This window comes from Procambarus clarkii, chromosome 94 (genome assembly GCF_040958095.1).
Source record: "Procambarus clarkii isolate CNS0578487 chromosome 94, FALCON_Pclarkii_2.0, whole genome shotgun sequence".
NCBI classification, from domain to species: Eukaryota; Metazoa; Arthropoda; class Malacostraca; order Decapoda; family Cambaridae; genus Procambarus; species Procambarus clarkii.
Window position 1 is genome coordinate 12141561 of NC_091243.1, and position 24417 is coordinate 12165977.

A 24417-nucleotide genomic window follows, 5' to 3' on the forward strand; every position below is an offset into this window, starting at 1 on the left:
AGGTCTGAGTTATGGCGAGGTAGGACACATTGGGGTCTATGCTGACTTCAAGATCCCCCCGCTGCCACCAGTAAGGCATTAGTAGTAGGCATCCATCAGTCTCAGGAGACTATGGAGTTGCGCTCTGGTTGTCGGTCTGGAGTGGCCTCTCTAGGGCAGAAAGCCAGGGTTGGGTGATATGGGGAGAAGCTGTTACCCATGCATCAGGTCCCCCTCTCCACTCCCCCTGGCCAGAAGACTAACTACCACAAATTTGTGAGCCGTCAGCAGTCCTTTAGAACTGTAGTGAAATAGTACAACACCATTTAAGGTTTGGATGGTTAATGTCATTTAAGAATTTTATGTTGTTCGACTTTTATTATTACATAATAAAGAGCTCAACATTGCTATTATATAAAAGTCATTAATTAGTGGGAAGATCGTGCACAAACATCATAATTTAAAGTAATCATGTTCGAGATTATTTCTGATGATTTTTTAGGTGTACATTAAAATATTTAAGATTTTCTTTGATCAGAAATCCGACAACTCTGGGGTTTCAGTCCACAATTCAGTCCACCCATATTTCAGGGCTCGATATAAGAACTATATTTATATGAAATTCTTTATAGGGAAGGATAAATGTATAATGATTTTTCATAATTATATTTATAATTTGAAAATCAATAAAGCATAAAAAATATTCGGCAATATTGTTTCAGTCCCTCATACATGAACCAGTAGGGATAATAACTATGCTCTTGAACTGTAAGGAAACTTTCTTGACGACCCATACTGTAGCCAGCTGCTGCTGGCGGCCTGTGCAGGCAGCTGAAACTCAAACGACCTGGTCTGACGACCTGGTCGAAGATAACATGATTGGGAAACGTTTTTCTAAATACGGGGACTGAAGTTGTCTATAGCTTCATCGTTTTTCTTGATTGGCTATCACCTTATTCCCCCCCCCCCTTCACCTTCCCTTCCCCTGGCTCCCCTACATCCTTCCCTCTTCCCCCCCTCCATCCCTGTGGATCCCTCACCTACCCCTTTCCCAGGGACCAGCCTCCACCCCGCTGGCCTCCACTCCCACTTGGAGAGAAAGGGAACACTAAGCAAGAAAACCCGCTTGGAAAAGAACATTTACTTTCGGTTAAGATCCTTCACTTCGTGAACGAAAAAACAACCTTGAGCGAATCATTCCAGCACCAAAACACTCTGCCAAGAGCGTGGATCCCAGTGATTTTCATTCATCCTCAAAGCGAATCGCGCCACGCTTGCCTAGTCTCTCCTGTCAGCGCACACACACGTGGAGACGAACTTAGGTTTCCCGGTCAAAAGTTTGTAAATAAATATTTTGTGTTTGTGTGTAAAGACGAGTGAGGGTGAGGGTGGTGTCAGACACCTCCTCTAGAGTGCCACCAGCAGGTGTTATCAGTGCCACCAGCCGGGTCCTGCAGGAGAGGGCCAACCCCAGAGTGTCATTCAGGGTCAACCAACCGGTCCTCTGCCCTATGGCCTTCCCCCTCGCCGGTGCCCAGGTGGTGGGGGTCGAGCGGATCATGTATATAAAGGATCATCCGGACGACGACACCACCACATCTCCAGCAAGTGCAACGCTGCCAACACCTCCTCCTTCACCACCTGCACCATGAAGACCGTGAGTCGTGTCTCATCATCCTCCCCTCCCCTCTAGTTCAAATCCATCCACTTGAACTGATTGGTACAGCGACGGCCTCGATTCTTGCAGGTCGGCGTTTGATCCCCGATGGTTCAAGTGGTTGGGCACCGTTCTTACACTCCGTCCTCATAGCCCACCTTGAGCTCTATCCTCACGTTCCTTAAGAATGCTATATAGTTATACTGGCTTAATTATCATGCAATTACTTTACCTATTATTACCTTCATCCTCTCTCATTATCCACCTCTCTCTCTCTCTCTCTCTCTCTCTCTCTCTCTCTCTCTCTCTCTCTCTCTAGAGACTTCTGTTTTTATGTGCTAGCCCCAAACTGCTTGCTTAAGTCTGTTCCTAACTCAACTCTAAAGCTAGGAAGTACGAGTAGTAATACTCAGTTTCAATTGTTTTCTGAACGATTTAAGTTATACATTTCCGTAACACAATGTACTAGAATTTTGGCAACCCATCTTGGTCATTAAAGCTTGCTATCTGAACCTATTGTTAAATTCCTCAGTCGTTTGTTAAAAAGGATAGCATGTAGCCCTTTAACTCCCCGTAGTGTTGAGACTTTTGATAAACCTTCAAGACTATATTTAACATTGCTACATTGAATACAGACTTTCGCTTGTAAACTCTGGTGAAGACTGTCTTCCCTCTTTTGTCTTCGGCTCCCATATTCCTTATTGGACACTACTGTCCCTTACTGCACACAGCTAGAGAGACGGACACAGCTAGAGAGACGGACACAGCTAGAGAGACGGACACAGCTAGAGAGACGGACACAGCTAGAGAGACGGACACAGCTAGAGAGACGGACACAGCTAGAGAGAGAGTTCTTGACACACATCAGCAGGAGGTGGTAAAGAAATAGATTACTATACATAAGGCATAAATCCAACGATCACTTATAGGATGTTACTCTAAAAATAACTTATATAAACTAATAATGTTCTGCAAGCTTTGTGAACGAAGTTATTTATATATATCCAACCATTCTTCTATGCAAAAAGCAATCAATCTGATTTGTATAATAAGATTAACAGTTATTAAATAATTTAATCTACTTACACTGGAAACAATGCCAAAATCATGATAGTTATACGTACAAAACCCAATACTGAAGTGTAAGTCGTAGCAGATTGATGAAGATTAAGCCACCCAAGAGGTGGCACGGGCATGAATAGCCCGTAAGCAGCAGTGCAAGGTCTTATGTATGTATACAAATGACCCCTTTTGGCCTCAGGTCATCCTCGCCGCCTTGGTCGCCGTGGCCGTCGCTGCCCAGCTGCCCGGGGAGCCGACGCCCATACCCATCGTCCGTCAGTCTCAGGTCAACCCCGAACTCGGCGCTCACAACTTCGAGTTCGAGTCCGCCAACGGCATCCAGGTGCAGGAGTCAGGCTCCGAGGGCAGCCTTGGCGGCGCCAACCGCATCGGAGAATACAGGTAACTTCTGCTTTGATGATGATGATGATAATAGCTTCAGATCCGTGTGATCTGAACACATTATGAATATGAAGAACAATATTATGAATATATATGTATGAATATAATATATTATTTAATGAATATAAAAGAACACATTAGTTCTGTTATATTCACCATGTAAATTATTCACAGTGGGGTGAGACTGTGTTAACACTAACATAGGTTAATGCTGACATGGTATGTATAATATATGTATCAACACATATATAAAGAGTGTGGAATACGCACAAGACAGTGAGTACGAGGAAGACGAGTAGTGGACGTGAAGTTATTATGTCATTCGCGATGTAGTGGAGAGAACAGATAACTCTGCGTCTGTCTGTGTTCCACCTCACATGAACATAATGCTTTTTTATTTCATGCTCATTAAGCCCAACCACTTGGGCTGGACGGCAGCGCAACGGTCTCGCTTCATGCAGGTCGGCGTTCAATCCCCGACCGTCCAAGTGGTTGGGCACCATTCCTTCCCCCCGTCCCATCCCAAATCCTTATCCTGACCCCTTCCAAGTGCTGTATAGACATAATGGCTTGGCGCTTTCCCTTGATAATTCCCTTCCTCAAGCTCATTAAGTACTTCACATCGTTCCTCATTAAACGAAGTTTCTTCTTTGCAATTCTTCAATTGTTACAAAAGAATCTGTTTACTCTTTGCGGCTGTCCACTGCGAACCTTCTAAAGTTGCCCCGGGCCGGCCCTCACAGCCTCAGGTCAACAGTTCTCCAAGTCTTCAAAATCAATATAATTCTTTAACTTGTCTTCAGGCGTCCGACGATGTATCCAGCAGTATGGCGTGGCTGGGTGACCGCGTGTCTATGGTACGCCTGACACACCTCCGCCAGACTAAAACTTCACAAAAGATTAACAGAGCATTTATCTGTTTGCAGTTACGTTCAGGAGGACGGCACCGTAGCCAAGGTGCAGTTCGTAGCTGACGAGAACGGCTACCAGCCCCAGTCCGACCTGCTGCCCGTGGCCCCAGAGTTCCCCCACCCCATCCCCCAGTTCGTCCTCGACCAGATCGCCTTCGCCGAGGCCGAGAGGGAACGCCTGGCCCGCGAGGGCAAGACCCCCCAGTAAGGCCACCAGCTAGTACGACCTTCGACAGCTTCACAAGACGATGCAACAGTCTTGGGAGCCTCCTTCTCCCTGTCTGACTATCTTTTGTATTTATTAGTGCAAATAAATTATTTACTATCACTTGTATTGTCATTTGTATTCGAGAACCTGGTCTTGGTATGGTTGGTATGACACCTGTGCCTCGGCCGGTGTTACCTGTGATGTAGCAGGTGTTACCTGTGTTGTAGCAGGTGTTATCTGTGTTGTAGCAGATGTTAAACCCGTCCTCACCGGGTGGATGTTGTTGGGGAGGTAGTGAGGATGGTGGTAGTAGTAGTAGCAGTGAGGACACTTACCCATCAATACTTTCCTACTTAAGTCCTGTAGTGACTACAGGAAATAAGGTCCACCTCTTCACGCCCAGCCTGGCTACGAGTGCTTAGTTTCTTCTCGCGTCTCTTATTATCACTCGAGTTCTGTATCGGATATTCTATTTAAGTTGTGCCTGAAGGTGGCCACACTCGGGGACCTTCAGTGTCTCTGTATGCCTCCAGCCTCCAGCCTCCAAACCTGTGCAATTTAATCTTAGTTTAAAGATGCTGTCCTTGTCACAGATCCCATCAGGTGTGTCAAGCAGGACTTGATTCACTCCAAACCTGCTTTATCCCTCCGTTACTGCCTTGCTCTCTCCGAGTCCTCCGCCATCATGATTAGTGTGTCAAGCATTTTGCAACAAAAACAATATTAACAATGTTCTGCAACTTAATACTTCCTGTTTGAAACATAGTCCCGCTTGTGTGTTCCTTTTCTTGAATATGGAAACTACGTTTGTCTTATTCAGGTTTCCGGGAGTTCTCCGGTCTTAAGTGTTTTATTGAGTATTCTAGTCAACACATAGCAGAGTGCTTGTGTACTCTCCTTCAGGAGCCAGGGTGATGCCGGACTGGCCTGGCGGGCATGTTGCCTCTAGGTCCAATAGTCATCTTCCAGTTTCTGGTTCAGTAATTACCATATGCTCTCTAATGTTGCAGCAGTGATGGTTGTGCTGGTAGTGAAGGAAGCAGCAATAGTCGTGGAAGAGTTGGTAGTTGTGGTAATAGACGAAGTAGGGGTAGTGGTGGTAGTGGTGTTAGAGGTGGTAGTGGTGGTAGTGGTAATGGTGGCAGTGATAGTGATGATATGGGTAGTGGTGGTGATAGTGGTAGTAGTGGCGGTAGTAGAAGTGGTGGCAATAGTAGTGGTCAGGGGTAGTAGTGGTGGTAGCAATAGTGGTGGTGATAGCAATGGTAATGGTAGTGGTGGTAATTGTGGTAGCGATGTTAGTAGTGGCAGTGGTGTTAAAGGTGATAGTGGTGTTAGTGGTGGTAGTGGTGATAATGGTGGTAGTGGTGGTAGTGGTGATAATGGTGGTAGTGGTGGTAGTGGTGGTAGAGAGAAATTTTCGTAGTCAGGGTTCAGGTAAATTAATTTGTTACTACAGGCCATGAATAACCTAATGACAGAACCAGAGGGAAGGCTTGACTGGGGTGGATGAGTGGAAGGGTTCAGGAGACGACAAGTGTCTCCTGTGGTGGCTCTGGGTTCTGTTACAGCCTCTAGGAAGCGCTTGAGGGGCAGGATTAGCATTACAGTTCGGGGTTTTATAGATGTAGAACACACTTGAGTGCTAGTGAAGTGACTTTATACTAAACAATTCCAAGGATTCCATTAAGGGGTCCCGAATGTTTTCTGGGACCAAAGTTTGTTACTGTTCTTAACTCATTTATGCTGAGTAATTAGTGATTGAAGGTAATTTTGGGTTGTAAATCCCCAGCCACAGATACCGGAGGTGAAATGTGGATTGATTAGTGAATAATAATAATATTTTATATAGAAAGTACATACATTTGACACATCTGTTGATGAAGAATGCTGAGTTTGTGTGAAAATGTCTATAACTTCATGGTATGATTAGTTTATATTAGTTTCGTTTATAACTGTCTTCTCATAATCCTAATTTTATAATATAAATTGTGTCAATATCTGTCGCACCACTTTAATGGTAAACTACACTTTGCTTTATCAATATATATATTTTTTATCAATATATTTCACCTTTCGAGCTGGAAGCTAAATGTCAATCACTTTGTGCTTATAATGTAAGTTTGATTCAGACAGTTGTTCACCTCTTTAGTCCAGCAAGTATTGCAATTACATTAATATAAATGCAATATTTATCTGGACGACCAAAGGCCAAATTCAGAAAAACATCAGAAGAAAAACTAATAATAATTTGTTAACAACGCTCAACCGATCTCTATCATCAAAGAAAATGAATCCCGATAGTCTTCCTTTGTGCGTGGACTAAAGTAAAAAGAGCATTGTAATGATCTTTTTCGTTAGCTTAAACAATTTATTTATTTATATATATACAAGAAGGTACACTGGGATTGTGAGGATACATAGCATAGTAATTACATTCTTGTAAAGCCACTAGTACGCGCAGCGTTTCGGGCAGATAAATAAATAACAATAATTTGTTATTCTTCCAGTTAGCTTTTCACATGTATTGCTATAAGGCATTCTGCTTCGCCTGACATGTTTGTCATTCCAGACTTTGGGCTTCTCACCTCAACTGTTTCCCTCTGGGTCAGCCTGGGCTTGGGGGCTCTCGGCATCACGCCCATGACGGGGCAGGAACCGGGGTATCCCAGCCTGCGGATATATATATTATTGTACATATATATATTTGAGAACTAGTTGAACACTGGAAGAAGAAGGGGATGGGACGAATGTGTCACAGGGTCAAGGGACTGTGTGTAGACTCGCTAATACATATTTCCTTCCAGCATTTCGTAACTACAAGCAGCCAGTAGTCACCACATCTCTTAAGATCTTCAAACAGGATGCGGATATATTTACAATATTAAAAATATTAAATAAAGTAAATCCATACACCTTTCTCAAAAGATCCAGCAACATATAGTGTAGTCAAGCTTGCCATGCATTAACTGAGAGTAACAATGCGAAATACTTTTATCGCCAAACAAGTACACATATAAGGGCAGATTTACAGTTAAAAATAAAATAGGAAACACATCTTCAAAAGGAATGGGGCGACTAAAATTTTTTTTCGGGGGTTAAAACTAGCGAAAAAATAATTACAACATTTACCTTAGTCCACGCAAAAAAGAGACTCCCGGAATTCATTTTCTTTGATGACAGAGATTGCCTGAACGTTGCAATTGCAAAAAACGTTTTAATAATTTTATAATTTTGTAACAGTTTTACTATATAACTATATATTAAACTATTACTATATTACAAATATTTAATATAATAATAGCTTTGTGCGTCGTAAGAAGTATTTTAGTTATAATCGCAAATACTTATAATAATCTCTAATTAAAAGAGAGTGTGGGAAAGTTTTAAGTCCGGTAGCACAGTCGGGTTCATTTTCGACTCATAATCGGGAATTCCCGGTTCGAGTCCCAAACCGGGCAATGTTTGGGACTCGAAATGTTTGGCGCGTTTGCTATCACCTAATTTCCCTGTTCACCCAGCAGTAAATAGGTTATCTTGAGATGATTTCGGGGCTTTAGTGTCCCCGCGGCCCGGTCCTCGACCAGGCCTCTACCCCCAGGAAGCAGCCCGTGACAGCTGACTAACACCCAGGTACCTATTTACTGCTAGGTAACAGGGGCATTGGGTGAAAGAAACTCTGCCCATAGTTTCTCGCCGGCGCCCGGGATCGAACCCGGGACCAGAGGATCACAAGTCCTGTGTGCTGTCCGCTCGGCCGACCGGTTCCCTATGGGATGCCGGTCCTCCCCCATGCCTATGGGATAGGGGAGGTATGGAGCATGCAGAAAGATAGTAAACTATACACAAGATGGCAGGGAAGACAAACACTGAGAACGTTAACAAGAATTATAAAGAAGTCGTTATGTGGAAGCTAACATGACTCCTCGTACCACTACTCTCTTTAACTGGCTCAAGAAGGAAAACAGGACGTGAAGGTGCATAAAAGATGAGTGGTCAGCGCGCCACACACAAGCTCCTCCTACCCCGGGAAACCTCGCCACCCCTGAAATTGGCCTCGCCACCCAATTTTACAAGATAGGCCTGACAAGGCAGAAACCTTGACTTAATCCCCCCCCCCCCCCATTTCATTATGTTCTCGCGACTCATTTTCGTCCTCTATTTTCCCCCATCCTACATGCCTTATATTTATTATTCAGTATCTGAAGTTCATTATAATGTTCACCTGTTGATGACCGTGTTATTACTCTTCCCCTTCCTGGCCTATGAACAGCCTTCCCCATTCGCCATCATCAGCAATGATGATATTAAGGATACAAATTTTGTTCACAATTAATTACAAATAAACCCATTAATAGTAAAAAAAACAAGCTGTCACAGGAATCGATATCACAAACTCGGCGCCTTGTTAATTATGTAAATTAACGATGCACCCCCAAATTTCCTTTTACCCAAATTTTATCCATTAAACATGTATTCGTGCCCACGCCTAACCCCGCACGCTACATTATGTATAACTCACTCAAGCAGATATTGGCGGCGAGGCAAGGGGACAGTGACTTGTGCCTTAACAGTGACTCCTTAACATAATCTGCACAACGGGAGGCTTCAGGCAGCCCTACAATGTTGGTAGCATCCCTGCCAGGCTGTCCACCCAAACCCAACAATGGTAACGTGACCTTACCTACACACACGCACACACCCTTCCCAGCCCCTCAAGATTTAAGCCACTGCTATTTTAAACCCAGAAGAATAAATCGCTGTACATCTTATCCTTTTCATACAGCCACGTAGGTTTTTACCAAAATCAATGTTTTGTTTTCAAATTCACCGAATACAATTTTAACGCTATTTTTTTTTTTTTACATATCACTTAAATAATGGAGAGCTAATAGACTTGTCAGGTATATGACATCTGACCAACAAATTTTAGAATATTTCCTCTTGTATATTTTAGCCTGTTGTAGACTAAATACAAATGAGTATGATTATTCTGAAGAAATCAGTCAATACAAGTGATTATAAATTTTGACTCGTTCCGTGCAATTGCTACACTCCAGTACCTTAGTTTATGACATTTCACTGTGTCTTTACAAGCTACAAATTGACGTCCAAAACTTGTGCTTCGGTTAAAGTCAGTTGGTTGTGCGTGTGTGGGGATGGGGGGGGGGGGGGGATGGCGGAGGTAGGGGGTGATAGGGGGAGAGGGGGGCAGCTTGCCCCGCTCCCTCCACCATTAAGGTGACTGGCCCCTCATCGCCCAGCTGTATGGCAGCTCTATGTTTTACTCGCCACATTTCACAACCTGATAGTGCCTTTTATAGTTCCTGCTTCAACTCACAGCACTCGCTCTATCTTTGATTTTTTTTTTCAAGTTAAAAAAAAGACAAACCTATTTATAAAATCTAAACATTAACACCATGGCTTTATTAGCTGCCACGGCCAGATCCTCAACTAATGCTTAAAACATACTATGTTCGTTTCACTCAACCACGACTATTTTATTTCAACAGTAACAAACTAAATAACTGAGAATACAAAATTGCATAATGCCAGTAATTTAAGGGCCGTTATAAATTACAGGAGCCTTGAACATCCATTAAACTTGTGGTCCGCTAAGCTCCTGCTGACCGTCTTCAGGAAGCCTTCATCCCCTGCTGTGTGACCTGGCCACATCTCCTCACTCCATATTGTACAGTATAAAAGTGCCGAGGGGAACTTTTGTCAAGTGCTTCTCGCTAAACGGTCCTCGCTAGACAGCAACACAGCATCCCTCCCACTACCAGTTAAATGTGACAAACATTTCCTTTCTCTCTGTTACGCCAGGGTCGACCAGGAGGCCTGGTCGACGACCGGGCCGCGGGGACGCTAAGCCCCGGAAGCACCTCAAGGGTCATTCCAGGAAGTGACAATACAGAATGCAAATCAAACAACCTACCATCTCAGATTTCCATTAACAATTTCGTCGTGATCCAGAAAGTAATCAATTCCGTGATAATATTCAATGGTCACAGCGAGGATAATGTTGGTCGTACACCCTACACAGGGAATTCCAATTAAGCCATGTTCTATATATAAATAAGATAAGATAATGTCTCTTACCCAGGTCTCTAGGTACCCAGGAGTTAGTCAGCTTGTTACAGGGTTGCATCCCTGGAGGAAGGGGGGGGGGGCAATATAAATCTAACATGTATATATATTCACTGGCTGCTTGTCCCCCAACACAATGAATTAATTATAATTAATTATCGAATAATATTTAGAAGTTCGAAATCTTTGTCGAAACTGTCCTTAAAGTTGGGTCCATAGCCCGTGCAACTGGGAACTTTTTTGTTCCAAGTAGTAAATCTTAAACAACAAACAACTTAAAGTTGAGGATGGAAGGTGGCTTCCACAACTTCTTCTTTCAGTGCTTGTTCTACTTGTGTTATACTCAGTGTTCTACTTGTACAGGCTACGGAAACTTCCTTACATTTCTTCGGCTCATTTGCGTTCTCAATTATTTAAATACTCTCGCCCTACTTTGTCCGGTCCACTTTGTAAACTCCCCTTCAGGATCTTTTATGTTGGCGGCACCCAACATAGAAGATACATCTGTATGCAGACGATCGGTCCAGGACGGACCGAAACGTCGTCGTCCCTTCACTTTCTAGTGTGTGGTTTAGTCAACAAAGATACATTTGTATCTTTGATTCCCAACCCAGTAAAGGGGGTTGGAGGGTTGGATGCTCAATTAAGCAAGGGCATTCTCATGCGTTCCCGCCTTCCCGGCTGTGTGAGAGGAACACTTAGTCTGCCGAGGCAGACTGAGTGTTCAGAGCGTTAGGTGCTTGCAAGAGGATTAAGTCAGGGCGTTAGGTGCTTGCATGAGGATTAAGTCAGGGCGTTAGGTGCTTGCATGAGGATTAAGTCAGGGCGTTAGGTGCTTGCATGAGGATTAAGTCAGGGCGTTAGGTGCTTGCATGAGGATTAAGTCAGGGCGTTAGGTGCTTGCATGAGGATCAAGTCAGGGCGTTAGGTGCTTGCATGAGGATTAAGTCAGGGCGTTAGGTGCTTGCATGAGGATTAAGTCAGGGCGTTAGGTGCTTGCATGAGGATCAAGTCAGGGCGTTAGGTGCTTGCAAGAGGATTAAGTCAGGGCGTTAGGTGCTTGCATGAGGATCACGTCGTATGAGTCAAGTCCTTTACTTAGGACTTGACACACACCATGAAGGGCTTAATGACGCACATCTCCCACAGTGGCGGAAACCGTCTAACTTTCCACGCGGGAAAACTGACATAAAAGACGTCAACTTCCCACGGGGAAAAATCTGTTAAAACACAAATCTCAAAAACTTAATTGTCCCTCGCCAGCAGCAGATAAGTTTTTATTCCGCTCTGACAGAGCTTCCAGCAGGGTACCTCAGGCCAGCCCCCCCCCTCTCCTGCTTGATACCTGCTTGATGAGGTTCTGGGAGTTCTTCTACTCCTCAAGCCCGGCCCGAGGCCAGGCTTGACTTGCGAGAGCTTGCTTCACCAGGCTCTTGCTTGGAGCGGCTCGCAGGCCCACATATCCATCACAGCCCGGTTGGTCAGGCACTCCTTGAAGGAAACTATCGAGTTTACTCTTGAAGATGTCCACCGTTGTTCCCGCAATATTTCTCCTCAACATGACATCTCCACAGGATTACAAACAGAGGGGAAGATCTCAATTGCTCTCGACGACACCGTTGGCATTTCCAGTCACCTCAGGAGCCCTCCAAACACAAAGTTTCTTCAGGAAGTCATGCAGCTGCACCAGCAAGCGAGCCTTGGTGCCTCCGCTCGTCTACACGCTGTACTACTCGTGTTCCAGGTCATCTAACAATGATAGCCATGTTCATGAGCATCGTTGTCCGTAGGCTGCTCTAGGTAGCGCAGCTGTGGATTACGGATTAAATACCACCGATGTAAGAAAACTGTTGCATAAAGCAAATGCTTTAGGTAACACCTCTCACACCCTCACAACACTTCCCATACCCTCACAACACTTTACCACACCCTCACAACACTTCCCACACCCTCACAACACTTCCCATACCCTCACAACACTTTACCATACCCTCACAACACTTCCCACACCCTCACAACACCTCCCACACCCTCACAACACTTCCCACACCCTCACAACACTTCCCACACCCCTCACAACATTTCCCACACCCTCACAACATTTCCCACACCCTCACAACATTTCCCACACCATCACAACACTTCCCACACCCTCACAACACTTCCCACACCCTCATAACATTTTCCCCACACCCCCACAACCACCCCACATCTATACATCACCACCCACGTCTACCCGAGCCTTCCTTGACGTGTCCTGGCGTTATTGATTCGGTTAAACACAGTGTGCGGTCTGCACATTTCGTGTGATGTGAGCTCTTGGGACCAAGACTATTGTCTGGACTCATATTGACATCTTTCTCTCCCTGTCCTCTCTCTCTCTCTCTCTCTCTCTCTCTCTCTCTCTCTCTCTCTCTCTCTCTCTCTCTCTCTCTCTCTCTCTCTCTCTCTCTCTCTCTCTCTCTCTCCTCCCCTCCCCCCCTCTCTCTCTCTCCCCTCCCCCCCTCTCTCTCTCTCCCCTCCCCCCCCCCCGCTCTCTCTCTCTCTCTCCCCTCCCCCCCCCCTCTCTCTCTCCCCTCCCCCCCCCTCTCTCTCTCTTCTCAGATAGCAAAAGTCAGCAGTACTGATCGACTTAAGACACGCAGCTGGGTCAAGCCCTGGCACTTTTCTCTACAACTTCAACGTTTCCTCTCACCTGCTTCACTTCAGCTGTCCCCACTTCAAGGCTCGCCCTAATGGGTATCTTATCCGGTATATTATCTATCTATCTGATTGTCGCAGGTAGGCTGGCCACTCGGTTGACACATGTTTTGAACGTGTTCTGAGCAAGAGGTCGGAGAAAGGTTGACCACCTCCGTGTGGGGTGCCCACACTAGCTTGACCTACTAGCCCAAGCAGCTGTCAACACATAGAAACATCAACAAACATCAACTGTTAGCATCAGCAACACGAGGCGAACGCAGTATTTTTTTTCGAAAACTAATGATAAATATTTTTTCCACGTTGTATTTCGCAAAAGGTGGGTATCAGGAGCTCAAGCTCGATCTCGCCTTCAGGGGAATTAAAACAGAAGTTCACACATTAAGAAGGAACTGTCTTCAACATTCTAAGACTTTTACTAAGTTACTAAGAAGAGCTAAGGCTTAGAAAGTTTTACAAATTAAACTTAAGAATGTTCTCAACTAGTAAAAGCTTAAAATCGAGTCTCAAGATTTGTAGTGCGTGGGTGAGGCACTTACAGAGTTGTTATTTTAACCGAGGTCGTCAGGGTAGCATCGTTAGATCAATGTACCAACGTCTGCTGCGAGGCGTGTTTAAAGTATTTTTCATTCATAAACAGGTTAGCCTAATCACTTTTTTGCCCTTTTCGGATGAAGACTGGTTGGTCCTGAAGACCCATACAGTTAGACCGCTTCGAGCCAGACTTTTTCTGGTTCAGTAACCCAAGTGAGGTTGTTGAAGTGTTTCTGCATCAACCTGTCCTCATCAAGCAACCCGTCCTCATCAAGCAACCCGTCCTCATCAAGCAACCCGTCCTCATCAACAAAGGCCAATGTTCAATCTACGTAGCGATCAAACCCACTGTTGAGTAAGTAGATATTTATCAAAAGAAGGTACCAAGCCGGGAAGGCTATGTAGTACAATAACGAATACATTAAAAACTTCTTACTCACGATTCACAACTGAAGAGGTTCGAACATTGCTCGAACAGTGCTTCGTTGACGACCAGCGACAGTGTGAAGGGTTTCCCCAACCAGAACTGGAGCCGCCGTGACCTTGGTGTGTGGAGGGAGCGTCACTATATAACTGGAGCGCAAAGGAGCCCCATATACACATTCGCTCCGTCACCATGAAGTTGGTACGTCCTCCACTCCTATACCATAAGGTTTCTACCATCACAGTTCAATATTTGCACATTCTTTATCTGTTCCAAAACAACAGTTCTGGTCCCTGAGACAGAGTTTACTGTGGACTAGATAAAGAAGTGTACAGATAGTCGCTAAATCTTATTTGTTTCAGATCTTGATGGTTGCCTTGACTGCTGTGGCAGTGGCCGACAAGTTGCCAGAAACCGTTCCAGTCGTCGCCATCCTCCGCAGCCAGCAGGTCAACCCCGACGAGCTCGGTGCCCACAGCTCCGACTTCGAGGCTGACAACGGCATCAAGGTCCAGCTATCTGGCTCTGAGGGAGCTGCTGGCGGCTCCAACATGGCCGGCTCCTGGAGGTGGGTCACGGACTTGACTTAATTTGGAGTGTTTTGGGTGCTACAGCTCTTGTGGGAACCGACCTGTGAGATTTATATTTATTTAATTTATATGAATCTATATAGAATTTATATTTACGTTAATTTATATACTTCTATAGCAATTTGTATGATGATAAGTGGACTGTATTTCTGCAATAATCTCACAAATCGATCCTCTACACATTAGGGGGGGGTTATATTAATTGAATTTATATATATGCAGCCAATCAAACTACAGTATTAGACTACATACATTGAAGAGGTTCCTTATCTTATTTGTACAGCAGGCCTTAGTCCACCAGGTATAACCAGGATGTAGACACCAAATTATCCTCTTTGAGGTAGCTTCCATCACCCTGGTAACTGATGCACAAAGCATGCTTCCTCGTCTTGACCTGTCAAAAGGGTGCTAGCTATAAAGCCAGAATCCTATATATGACAGCTATATCAGAGAAAACACTGTACATGGAACAATGAAGACCTGGCTTAATTACCTTTAGTATGAGGCGATCTCGTGCTCTAATTGGGTCACCCTACCCAATGACATTAATGGCCACTAATGATACATAAATGGGTTTCGGTAGAACACTTAACTTGAATTTGTTGACAGCGTGTTGATGATGGTACACCTTTGGTTTCCATAACACTTCGTCCAAGTAAAATTAACAGGAGCCGAATTGCTCCCGTGAGCCTCTCGTCTAGTATAAACAATGGCTGCCTGACCACTCCCTCCTCCCTGACGCCTCCCTCCTCCCTGGCTTACATTGTCCAGATGACAGTAAGTGATAGAAGGGTCACATTTACTCTACTTTAATACTGATAATTAAGTTAATTTATATGAGATGTTTTTATGATGGTAAAGTCCAAAGACTAATGTATTTAAGAATAATTCCCACCATAATAGGTGGAGAATTTATAATAGTATGTGGTAATGATATCCCGTTTTCTATAGACGGAAATTCCACTACAGTTACATTTTCTATGGGTAACTTGTTTATACAATACAGCAGCTATTATTATCTGTCTGTATGATATTATTAAATAGTGTCGGATTTTCCGACAGTTCTGCATGTTTCAAGGACGCCGTTCATATGAATCTTCTAACAATTATTTTCCTCTCAGCTACCCCCAGGAGGACGGCAGTATTGCGTCAGTGAAGTTCGTAGCTGACGAGAACGGCTACCAGCCCCAGTCCGACCTGCTGCCCGTGGCCCCGGGGTTCCCCCACCCCATCCCCCAGTTCGTCCTCGACTAGATCGCCTTCGCCGAGGAGGAGAGGAAGCGCAAGGCTCAAGAGGCAGTCTAGATTCAATACGACTCAAGAGGATGCCGCCTAAAGAAAGAATGGATTGCTGAGCCTTTTTGTGCATAGTCAGATACCTTAAAATAATGTTGTCTTGCCTATATATTGATATCCTCTATGCCTTTGGAACGATTTATAATTATGTTAAAGACTATATGTATATATCGCCTGCGCCATAATAAAGGGGACAATAAATCATGATGATTATTAAAAAAGCGAGTTTCTTGCTCGTTTTATCAATGTCATCTTAAGAAGCTAAGAGCAGCGATTAACACCAAGGAAAAATGGCAAAATAAATAAGAAATAATAAAGGTAAAAGAGAATACGCTCAGGAGAGCTTCTTGAGCGGCCCAGAAAGCAATATTCTTCCATTCTGGTAAGAGCAGCGATAAAGCCCCATCCTTCACTTTAATCTTAACACATTGTCATTAACACACACACTGGCCCAGTCACTGGCACTGCCACTGGCACAGTCACTGGCACAGTCACTGGCACTGTCCTCGACCCAGTCACTGGCACAGTCACTGGCACTGTCCTCGACCCAGTCACTGGCACAGTCACTGGCACTGTCATCGACCCAGTCACTGGCATAGATCATCATCACTCATACAGCTGTAACGATTCCTGGAGTACAGGTCAAGCGATGGTCCGCAGGAAGTGTGACTGTCATGGTGGCAGACAAGAACCAATTGTCACGGGTGGCAGGGATGGTAGAGGCTGGTGGTGGGCGGCGGCAGAATAAGTCACATCAACAGTGATCAAGAGCGTGAGTGAGAGAAGAACTTAATGAGAGAAACAATGGGGATGGAGGAGAGGAAAGTGAGAAAAGACAGTGAGGAAAATGAGAGAGACAGTGCTGAAGACGCTGGTAGCCATGATCACCAGGACTGGGAACTCTGTGACCGTCAGTTAGCAGCCATATGGCTGTCACCACTAACTAATAACCATTTACAGACCTAAAAATGGTTTGAATTCAAATATGAAATAAGATTCTGGCGAGGTGCCCCAGCCATGATAAGTTCGAGAGGTCGCACAGAGCGACGTCTCGTATTATCTCTCATTCTCACACCCCCACTCTTGTCTCTCATTTGTAAACTCAGTCGCTTACACTATCAGGTCGAGAGAGAGAGAGAGAGAGAGAGAGAGAGAGAGAGAGAGAGAGAGAGAGAGAGAGAGAGAGAGAGAGAGAGAGAGAGAGAGAGAGAGAGAGAGAGAGAGAGAGAGAGCGGGGGCGGAGGCAGGTATAAATGTTGTCATAAAAAGATAATAACGATCTCCTGGCCTAGAACGTGAATATGTGTACTAACCTAGTTGTGCTTGTGAGGGATGAGTTGCAGCTCTTGGACCCAACCTGTCAGCTCCCAGACGACTAAGGTGTGTGTGTTTACCTGTTGTCGATACTGAGAATGATAACTTGATCGGTATAGCTGTTACTAGCAGCGATCCGCAGGCCAGGAACCTGCATGACCCAACACCTCCTGCAGGAATTTGCTCAATTGCCTCTTGACAATTTTCCTCCGGCGAGGGAGGAGTCAGACGGGGCGTCTGACTCCCGTCCTTGGACCAAAGTTTATTCCATCCCGCGTTCGACCCCAAAGACTCATTCATCAACTTTAACATGCTGTTCATTCAATTCAGGAATTTTCTCATATATAAATTAATATTGTTGTATATTTTCATATTGTGTTTTATTGGTTAGGTGTTTAGGCTCTCCTGGCGATTATTTGTATATGTAGTACGTGAGTGAAGCATTTACAGTGTTGTGGTTCGAACGAAAGTCGTCAGCGAACAGCCCATCCTCCAAACAAAGACCCAAAAGTGATTCCATGCACCCGCCAAACCCCCTGTTTATGAATGGAAAACGGTTTACACACGTCTCACAACTGATTTAGTTCGAACACTTCCGGAACAAGTGCTTCACTGACGAATTTTGTTCGAACCACAACGCTGTAAATGCTTCACCCACGTACTACAAATACAAATAATCGCCAACAGAACCTAAACACCTAACCTAAGCTATGCCTATATATTTACAATATGCTAATACACTATAATATTAATTTATATATGAAAAAAATCCTGTTTTGAATGAACAGCATGTTAAAATTTAGGAATGCGTCTGTGGGGTCGACCGCTGGATGTAATGGACTTGAGTCGAGGATGGGTTGTGTGTGAAGGGTCAACGAGCACTTGGCCTTTGTTTATGAGGACGGACTGAAAATAAGATTCAGTATTCCGACCATTTTCCAATTAGACCCGAGAATATGCTGCGCGTTATCTAATAATGTCAGCTTTGTCAAACGACCCGGGAACAGTGTGTCCGTTGCCGCTAATTATTACGTTGGCAGCTTCGAGCCGAGACGCGAGCCGCCGACCACAGGGACCCAACTTCACCAGCAAGTCCTCCGTCCTGTACTTTATTCTGGAAAATCTCAGCACCATAAAACAGGTAACTGGTTTTACCATATCGGTTTGGTGATGTCCTCTCTCTCTCTCTTCATAGACTAGAGCAGAAAGGCCACTTGTAGGCCCTGAACAAGTGTTGAACCTTGAGTTGTAAATAGTTTGTACTTTCTCCTCAACCTTTAAATAGTGACTGGTCCAGATTCAGTCCTCAGCCACTCACATTATGCTAATTCCCTCTGACAGTAAATTATTCATTCCAAGGAAAACTGTTCGTCTGATTAGTTATCAAGCGCTCACATCTAAACATGATCCCTTGGCCGCCCGCCACAATGTTGCTTCACTTCTCAACCACTGCTTCTGACCCTCCTGAGCCACAAGTGCGAAGATCATCTTCATCGTGGCCAAGTAATGAACCGCAGAGCCTCCTCACATGTACTGTCTAACGGTGATTGGCGGTTTCAACGACTATCCTAACTTATTTACAGTTTTTCCCCACCCAGTCATCTTGAGCTGTCTTATCGTCTTATGGAGATCCCGACACCTTTGCTCCCCAGACAGTCAAGAACCGTTTATGGAACGTTATTACATAGTCTCACTTGTGTCCTTTCCTAATGACGTGAACTGTCGACATCGCTGGAGAAGCGACCATCGCAGCAGTCTTCCCGCCCTGGACTGTAACACCACAGGCAGCAACACAGGGCCGAGGCTGACTTCTCCATTACTCCGGTACGTTTGTGATAGTACTCATCTCCCTCTGTGTATGTCCTCTCCATCTATGCATGTCCTCTCCCTCTGTGTGAGTGTGAGGGTGAGTGTGAGAGTGTATGGTCGTTATATTTATCCTCCCCAGTGAGAGGTGGACCAAGGTCACGCTCTAGGTCCCTACAGCGTTGCTCACCACTCACTACTCAGCTATTTTACCCATGGATGACTTTTTCTCTGATGTATTCTACAGCTTTCACCTGTTACTAATGCACAAAGAAATCCCATTAACGTGATGCATCAATGAGAACATCAGTAGGAGCTATGATGGTTGGGCCGTATACTTGAGTTTTTAAAATTTAAAGACTGTCCTTCTTCGTTTTCCTCAGTATTCTGTATGTCATGATCATTTCCCCTCTATATCAGGGTTATGAGATTCAGTTAAGTTAATTTGATCACGTTGCTTAGACCTCTTAATGCAGGCCCATGTCTTGAAGCAAACGCCAGTATTTTTTTTTTTTGCTTCAAAAGGTGTGGATTCCATGTTTACGCTGCGTGTTCTAGCACTTGTCTCACATAAGTTGGCTCAACGGGAAATTAACGTGTGGAGCCTACTACGCCTTGGGCTCACCGAAAACCTTTCTTGGTTTTGACCACTGGGTCTCGATACTGCCGTAAGGCATTCAACCACCGGCACTGATACTAGGGCTGGCGGACATATCGCCCGGGGCCTCACGAAAGGGATCTATTAACGTTTCCCGGTTAGATATCAGTTCGGTGTAGTCAGTACCAGGTAGGTACCGGGGGTTGGCGGATCTTGGCGGCCTCCCGGTGCAGCCAGTCCTCATAAACAAAGACCAAAGTCCATTCCATGCACCCACCAAACCCCCTGTTTATGAATGGAAAACGGTTTACACAGGACTCGCAACTGATGACATACCTTGAGGTTACCTTGAGGTGCTTCCGGGGCTTAGCGTCCCCGCGGCCCGGTCGTCGACCAGGCCTCCTGGTTGCCGGACTGATCAACCAGGCTGTTGGACGCGGCTGCTCGCAGCCTGACGTACGAGTCACATCCGAATACTTCTGGAACAAGTGCTTCACTGACGACATTTGTTCGAACCACAACGCTGTAATTGCTTCACACATGTACTACAAACACAAATAACTGCCAACAAAACCTAATCTAGGCCTAACTGTACATCAAATTGTAATATATATAATATCAATTTATATTAGTGGGGATTTTTTTACACATCAATTTTAACAGACTGTGAATACACAGTCCGTTAAAATTAATGTGTCTTAGGGGTCGGCCGCCGGTTGGAAGAGTAAAATCTTCGAACGGGTTATATTCCAAGATATGTGTGGATATGATGGACACGGGATCCCGTGTCCTTGGGTACTAGATAGAATAATAACTGTATTGCCTGTACAGTGCCAACTGCCACATTTACTGCCGGACAGGATGAATGATCTTGGTCCCCCCCCTATAAACTCACCGTATATTGTACTAAGGGGGAACCCGGCGGTACCCGGGACAGTCTGTCTCTTCTCCCATGCCCCGCTGCACCCTCTTCCAATCCCCTTGATCCCCTCTCTTTATTCCTCCCACTTCCCCCTCCTTCTTCCCTCTACCCAGCCCTTTGGTCTTCCCCCCTCTCTCGCCCTCCACTACCGCTTCCCCCCCCCCGCACCTCCTCTTCCCCCTTCTCTCAGAAAATATATTAAGAATTTGAGCGGGTAAACTTCATACTCTACGGATATTACACTCGCGATTTCATTCCGGATTAATTTCAGAGTCCAAGAAAATGGCTCGGGGAGGGAGGGGGGGGGGGGGGGGGGAGGGGGTATGGAGTTATAAACAGAATTTCGTTAACTTAGGCCTACCCCGACCAGCCTATGTCCGTCCTGTATTTGGGTGAGGCCTCCAAGTTTGGACAAACAGGCAGGCAGACATACAAAAAGACAGACATTTTCTTTTGTAGTATAGATTTACATTTACAAAATTGTGTATTTTGCCTATACACAACCACGTGAATATCCCTTACAATACACGATGAAACATACCAATGTATGATGAAACATACCAATGTATGATGAAACATACCAATGTATGATGAAACATACCAGTGTATGATGAAACATACCAGTGTATGATGAAACATACCAATGTATGATGAAACATACCAGTGTATGATGAAACATACCAGTGTATGATGAAACATACCAGTGTATGATGAAACATACCAGTGTATGATGAAACATACCAGTGTATGATGAAACATACCAATGTATGATGAAACATAGCAATGTATGATGAAACATACCAGTGTGTGATGAAACATACCAGTGTATGATGAAACATACCAATGTATGATGAAACATACCAGTGTATGATGAAACATACCAGTGTATGATGAAACATACCAGTGTGTGATGAAACATACCAGTGTATGATGAAACATACCAGTGTATGATGAAACATAGCAATGTATGATGAAACATACCAGTGTGTGATGAAACATACCAGTGTATGATGAAACATACCAGTGTATGATGAAACATACCAGTGTATGATGAAACATACCAATGTATGATGAAACATAGCAATGTATGATGAAACATACCAGTGTGTGATGAAACATACCAGTGTATGATGAAACATACCAATGTATGATGAAACATAGCAATGTATGATGAAACATACCAGTGTGTGATGAAACATACCAGTGTATGATGAAACATACCAGTGTATGATGAAACATACCAGTGTATGATGAAACATACCAATGTATGATGAAACATACCAGTGTATGATGAAACATACCAGTGTGTGATGAAACATACCAGTGTATGATGAAACATACCAGTGTATGATGAAACATACCAATGTATGATGAAACATAACAGTGTATGATGAAACATACCAGTGTATGATGAAACATACCAATGTATGATGAAACATACCAGTGTATGATGAAACATACCAATGTATGATGAAACATACGAATGTATGATGAAGCATGATTCACCTTCAACACTGGAAGCATCGTTGAGTCCTTGTGTTGCTGACCAAAATACAATCATTCCTTTACACTCCTGTTGTCAGTAGTGCTGCAGCCAATTTCTGGGTGTTTTGAAAAAAAAATGTTATAAAGTATAACCAAACATTCACTACAATATGCGGATGAGTGCTAGCTAAGGAAAGCTCACTTCTGGTACAACAGTCAGAAACAAAATTAATGTCTCCAATTAATGACACAGATAGCGTGCTGGACATGATGCTGGTTCAAAAACGTAGCAAATTAAAGTATCGGAGAATAAGTGAATATAATTTGCAAATTATTTATTTACATTGTAATAAATTATAATAAATATACACTGTGACGTATGTTGGAAGGTCAAGCGTGGCAGGAGAAGGAGGAGGAGGAGGAAGAAGTGGAGGTGGCCAGCGGTATATCCGCGAATCCAGAGAACATTATAATTGGCGCCGATTTAGTTTCCTTCGCGTTCCTTGCGCTTCCTCTCCTCCTCGGCGAAGGCGATCTGGTCGAGGACGAACTGGGGGATGGGGTGGGGGAACTCCGGGGCCACGGGCAGCAGGTCGGACTGGGGCTGGTAGCCGTTCTCGTCAGCTACGAACTCTACCGTCGCTAAACTGCCGTCCTCCTGAGGGTAGCTGAGAGAAAACATCCTCGTTAGTATTTTCACACATATGTATGCTATGTGTTCTTGTCGTCTGTTAAGTGCTTTGAATGTGTCTATTATCTAGGAAGACGCAAGCTTCAATGTTCTTAAACGGGAACAAATAATTACAAGCTAGACGATAAGTTCTCTACCCTGATTCAGTACCATATATAGCTTAACAAAACAATAGTTTTTAGAAATTAATACTGAAAATTACATATAGAAAGAACTATGGGAACGTAAAGTGATCAGAATAGCTTTAAGAAACAGAAGAACGCGAGAATTCATAATGAAAGATAAAAGCTTATGCGAAGCCCAGCTAGGAGTGGCGAGGCCTAGATAATTGTTTCTTCAGCTAAGAAAAAGTCTTTGCCAGAGAAAAGTTCATATAAGTGTGGTAATATGATGGATTGTTTCAGAAATGAATGAAGGGCCTGATGGGTAGTTAGAGGCAGAGACAGAATACTAGATAACAGAGGATGAACAAGGTGGAGAACTAACGGGCAATGAAAAGTTTAAAATTATGAATGTGAAGACCAGAGACACAAAAAATGCAAATGTCTACAAACGATGTAGATGAAGAGACGTACCGAATATGAGGTGAGGATTAGATTAGATCAAGTTAAAGAAATGTTACGAATCGAACCAAGTGGGAAGGAAGGCGTCTGGTGCACGATATTTAATGATCACTGATGTGCAACTTTAGTAAATGATGCTTACGAATATGAGCCGACAAGTCTAGCTCCTCCAGTGGCAGTTTCAGAGCCAGAGAACTGGACCTTGATGCCGTTTTCAGCCTCGAAGTCGGAGCTGTGGGCACCGAGCTCGTCGGGGTTGACCTGCTGGCTGCGGAGGATGGCGACTGGTGGAGTGTTGAGGGGCAGCTTGTCGGCCACTGCCACAGCCACAAGAGCAACCAGCACGATCTAAAACACGTAAAGAAGATCCCAATTATATAAAGACATAAATGTTTCTTTACTTGCGTGTTGCAGACCTGTGTTGGAAAATAAGCAAGTAGCTCATGATTGCTGTAAGTTTCGGTAAAAAGATTTGTGTTGCGTCACCGGAGCTCCATGTGGCGGTACTCACCAGCTTCATGTTGTGGAGTAGTGAGTGAGTGTGATGGTGTCTGGGTGTGTGGAGCGGTTTATATACCCAGCGAGGAGATGGCCGCTCTAGGGTCAAGCTGCCTGCCTGCAAAAGGTTGTCCTGCAACTGTGGGTCTATGTCCGCGAGTTTTTTCCAGCATGTTATCACTTAGTAATGTCAGCCTGTTAGTACCTTGGGTCATGAACACGATCTGTGGCGTAAAGCGCTGAAGGGCGGGGTGGTTGTCCCTGTAATCGTCTTAGAGTATATACTCATTTGTATTTATAAATGATATTGTTGCTTGTTTCATGCATTGACAGATACATTACATTCAGCACTATTGATATGTATTTCGTACATTTTGAGTCCAAACTAACTTAATCCTATTTATGTTACATGAAGTTATGATTTATCATTAATGCTTAACTTAAGTAAAATTCAAATGATATTAAATAAGAATTTAGGTAATCGTTCAAATACGTAAATACCGCGATATTTATATAAACTCACGCAATTATATTATGGAAAAAGAAAAGCAACCTTTGCTTATCAGGACAAGGCAAACCTTGTTAAGTAGGTTAAGTCAGACGGTTCTGCCTAATAAGTATTTATACACTCACACACACACACACACACACATACACACACATTGGCACTGGTGGCTGAGTGGATAG

The 24417-nt window shown here is 44.2% G+C and overlaps 4 protein-coding genes across 5 annotated transcripts in view; 3 read left to right on the forward strand and 1 right to left on the reverse strand.

Annotated features, from left to right (window-relative positions):
• The first annotated feature begins 1481 nt into the window (after positions 1–1481).
• On the forward strand, positions 1482–4339 carry LOC123747199 (cuticle protein AMP4). The gene is made up of 3 exons (XM_045729233.2): positions 1482–1636; positions 2898–3100; positions 4027–4339. The coding sequence occupies exons 1-3, from the start codon at positions 1628–1630 to the stop codon at positions 4217–4219; spliced, it is 405 nt and encodes a 134-aa protein (XP_045585189.1). The 5' UTR covers positions 1482–1627; the 3' UTR covers positions 4220–4339.
• A 9691-nt stretch (positions 4340–14030) lies between these two features.
• Positions 14031–16057, forward strand: LOC123747200 (cuticle protein AMP4-like). Of its 2 annotated transcripts, none has more exons than XM_045729235.2 (3): positions 14031–14168; positions 14330–14535; positions 15679–16057. In XM_045729235.2, the coding sequence occupies exons 1-3, from the start codon at positions 14160–14162 to the stop codon at positions 15809–15811; spliced, it is 348 nt and encodes a 115-aa protein (XP_045585191.1). In that variant the 5' UTR covers positions 14031–14159; the 3' UTR covers positions 15812–16057. The 2 variants fall into 2 exon arrangements, with proteins under 2 accessions (XP_045585191.1, XP_069176111.1); XM_069320010.1 differs by having other exon boundaries at positions 14075–14195.
• A 2651-nt stretch (positions 16058–18708) lies between these two features.
• Positions 18709–24417, forward strand: part of LOC138360032 (cuticle protein AMP4-like) — a 34679-nt gene continuing 28970 nt past the window's right edge. The window contains exon 1 of the mRNA XM_069319954.1: positions 18709–18991. The gene's annotated coding sequence lies outside the window, so the exon portion shown is untranslated. The remainder of the gene's footprint in view (positions 18992–24417) is intronic.
• LOC123747404 (cuticle protein AM1274-like) lies at positions 22301–23814 on the reverse strand. Its single transcript, XM_045729609.2, has 3 exons — positions 23744–23814; positions 23375–23580; positions 22301–22646 (listed from the first exon to the last, which is right to left on the reverse strand). Exons 1-3 carry the CDS (start codon positions 23750–23752, stop codon positions 22463–22465), a joined length of 399 nt encoding a protein of 132 aa, XP_045585565.1. The 5' UTR covers positions 23753–23814; the 3' UTR covers positions 22301–22462.

Excerpts from the sequence above, each read along its gene's own strand:
- LOC123747404 (XM_045729609.2), bottom strand. Across the intron at positions 22,647-23,374 it reads AGACTTGTCGGCTCATATTC|CTACCCTCAGGAGGACGGCA; the intron begins GTAAGCATCATT and ends GTTTTCTCTCAG.
- LOC123747199 (XM_045729233.2), top strand. Across the intron at positions 3,101-4,026 it reads AACCGCATCGGAGAATACAG|TTACGTTCAGGAGGACGGCA; the intron begins GTAACTTCTGCT and ends ATCTGTTTGCAG.
- LOC123747200 (XM_069320010.1), top strand. The coding sequence starts at position 14,160 with ATGAAGTTGGTACGTCCTCCACTCCTATACCATAAG. Across the intron at positions 14,196-14,329 it reads CTCCACTCCTATACCATAAG|ATCTTGATGGTTGCCTTGAC; the intron begins GTTTCTACCATC and ends TATTTGTTTCAG. Across the intron at positions 14,536-15,678 it reads AACATGGCCGGCTCCTGGAG|CTACCCCCAGGAGGACGGCA; the intron begins GTGGGTCACGGA and ends TTTTCCTCTCAG.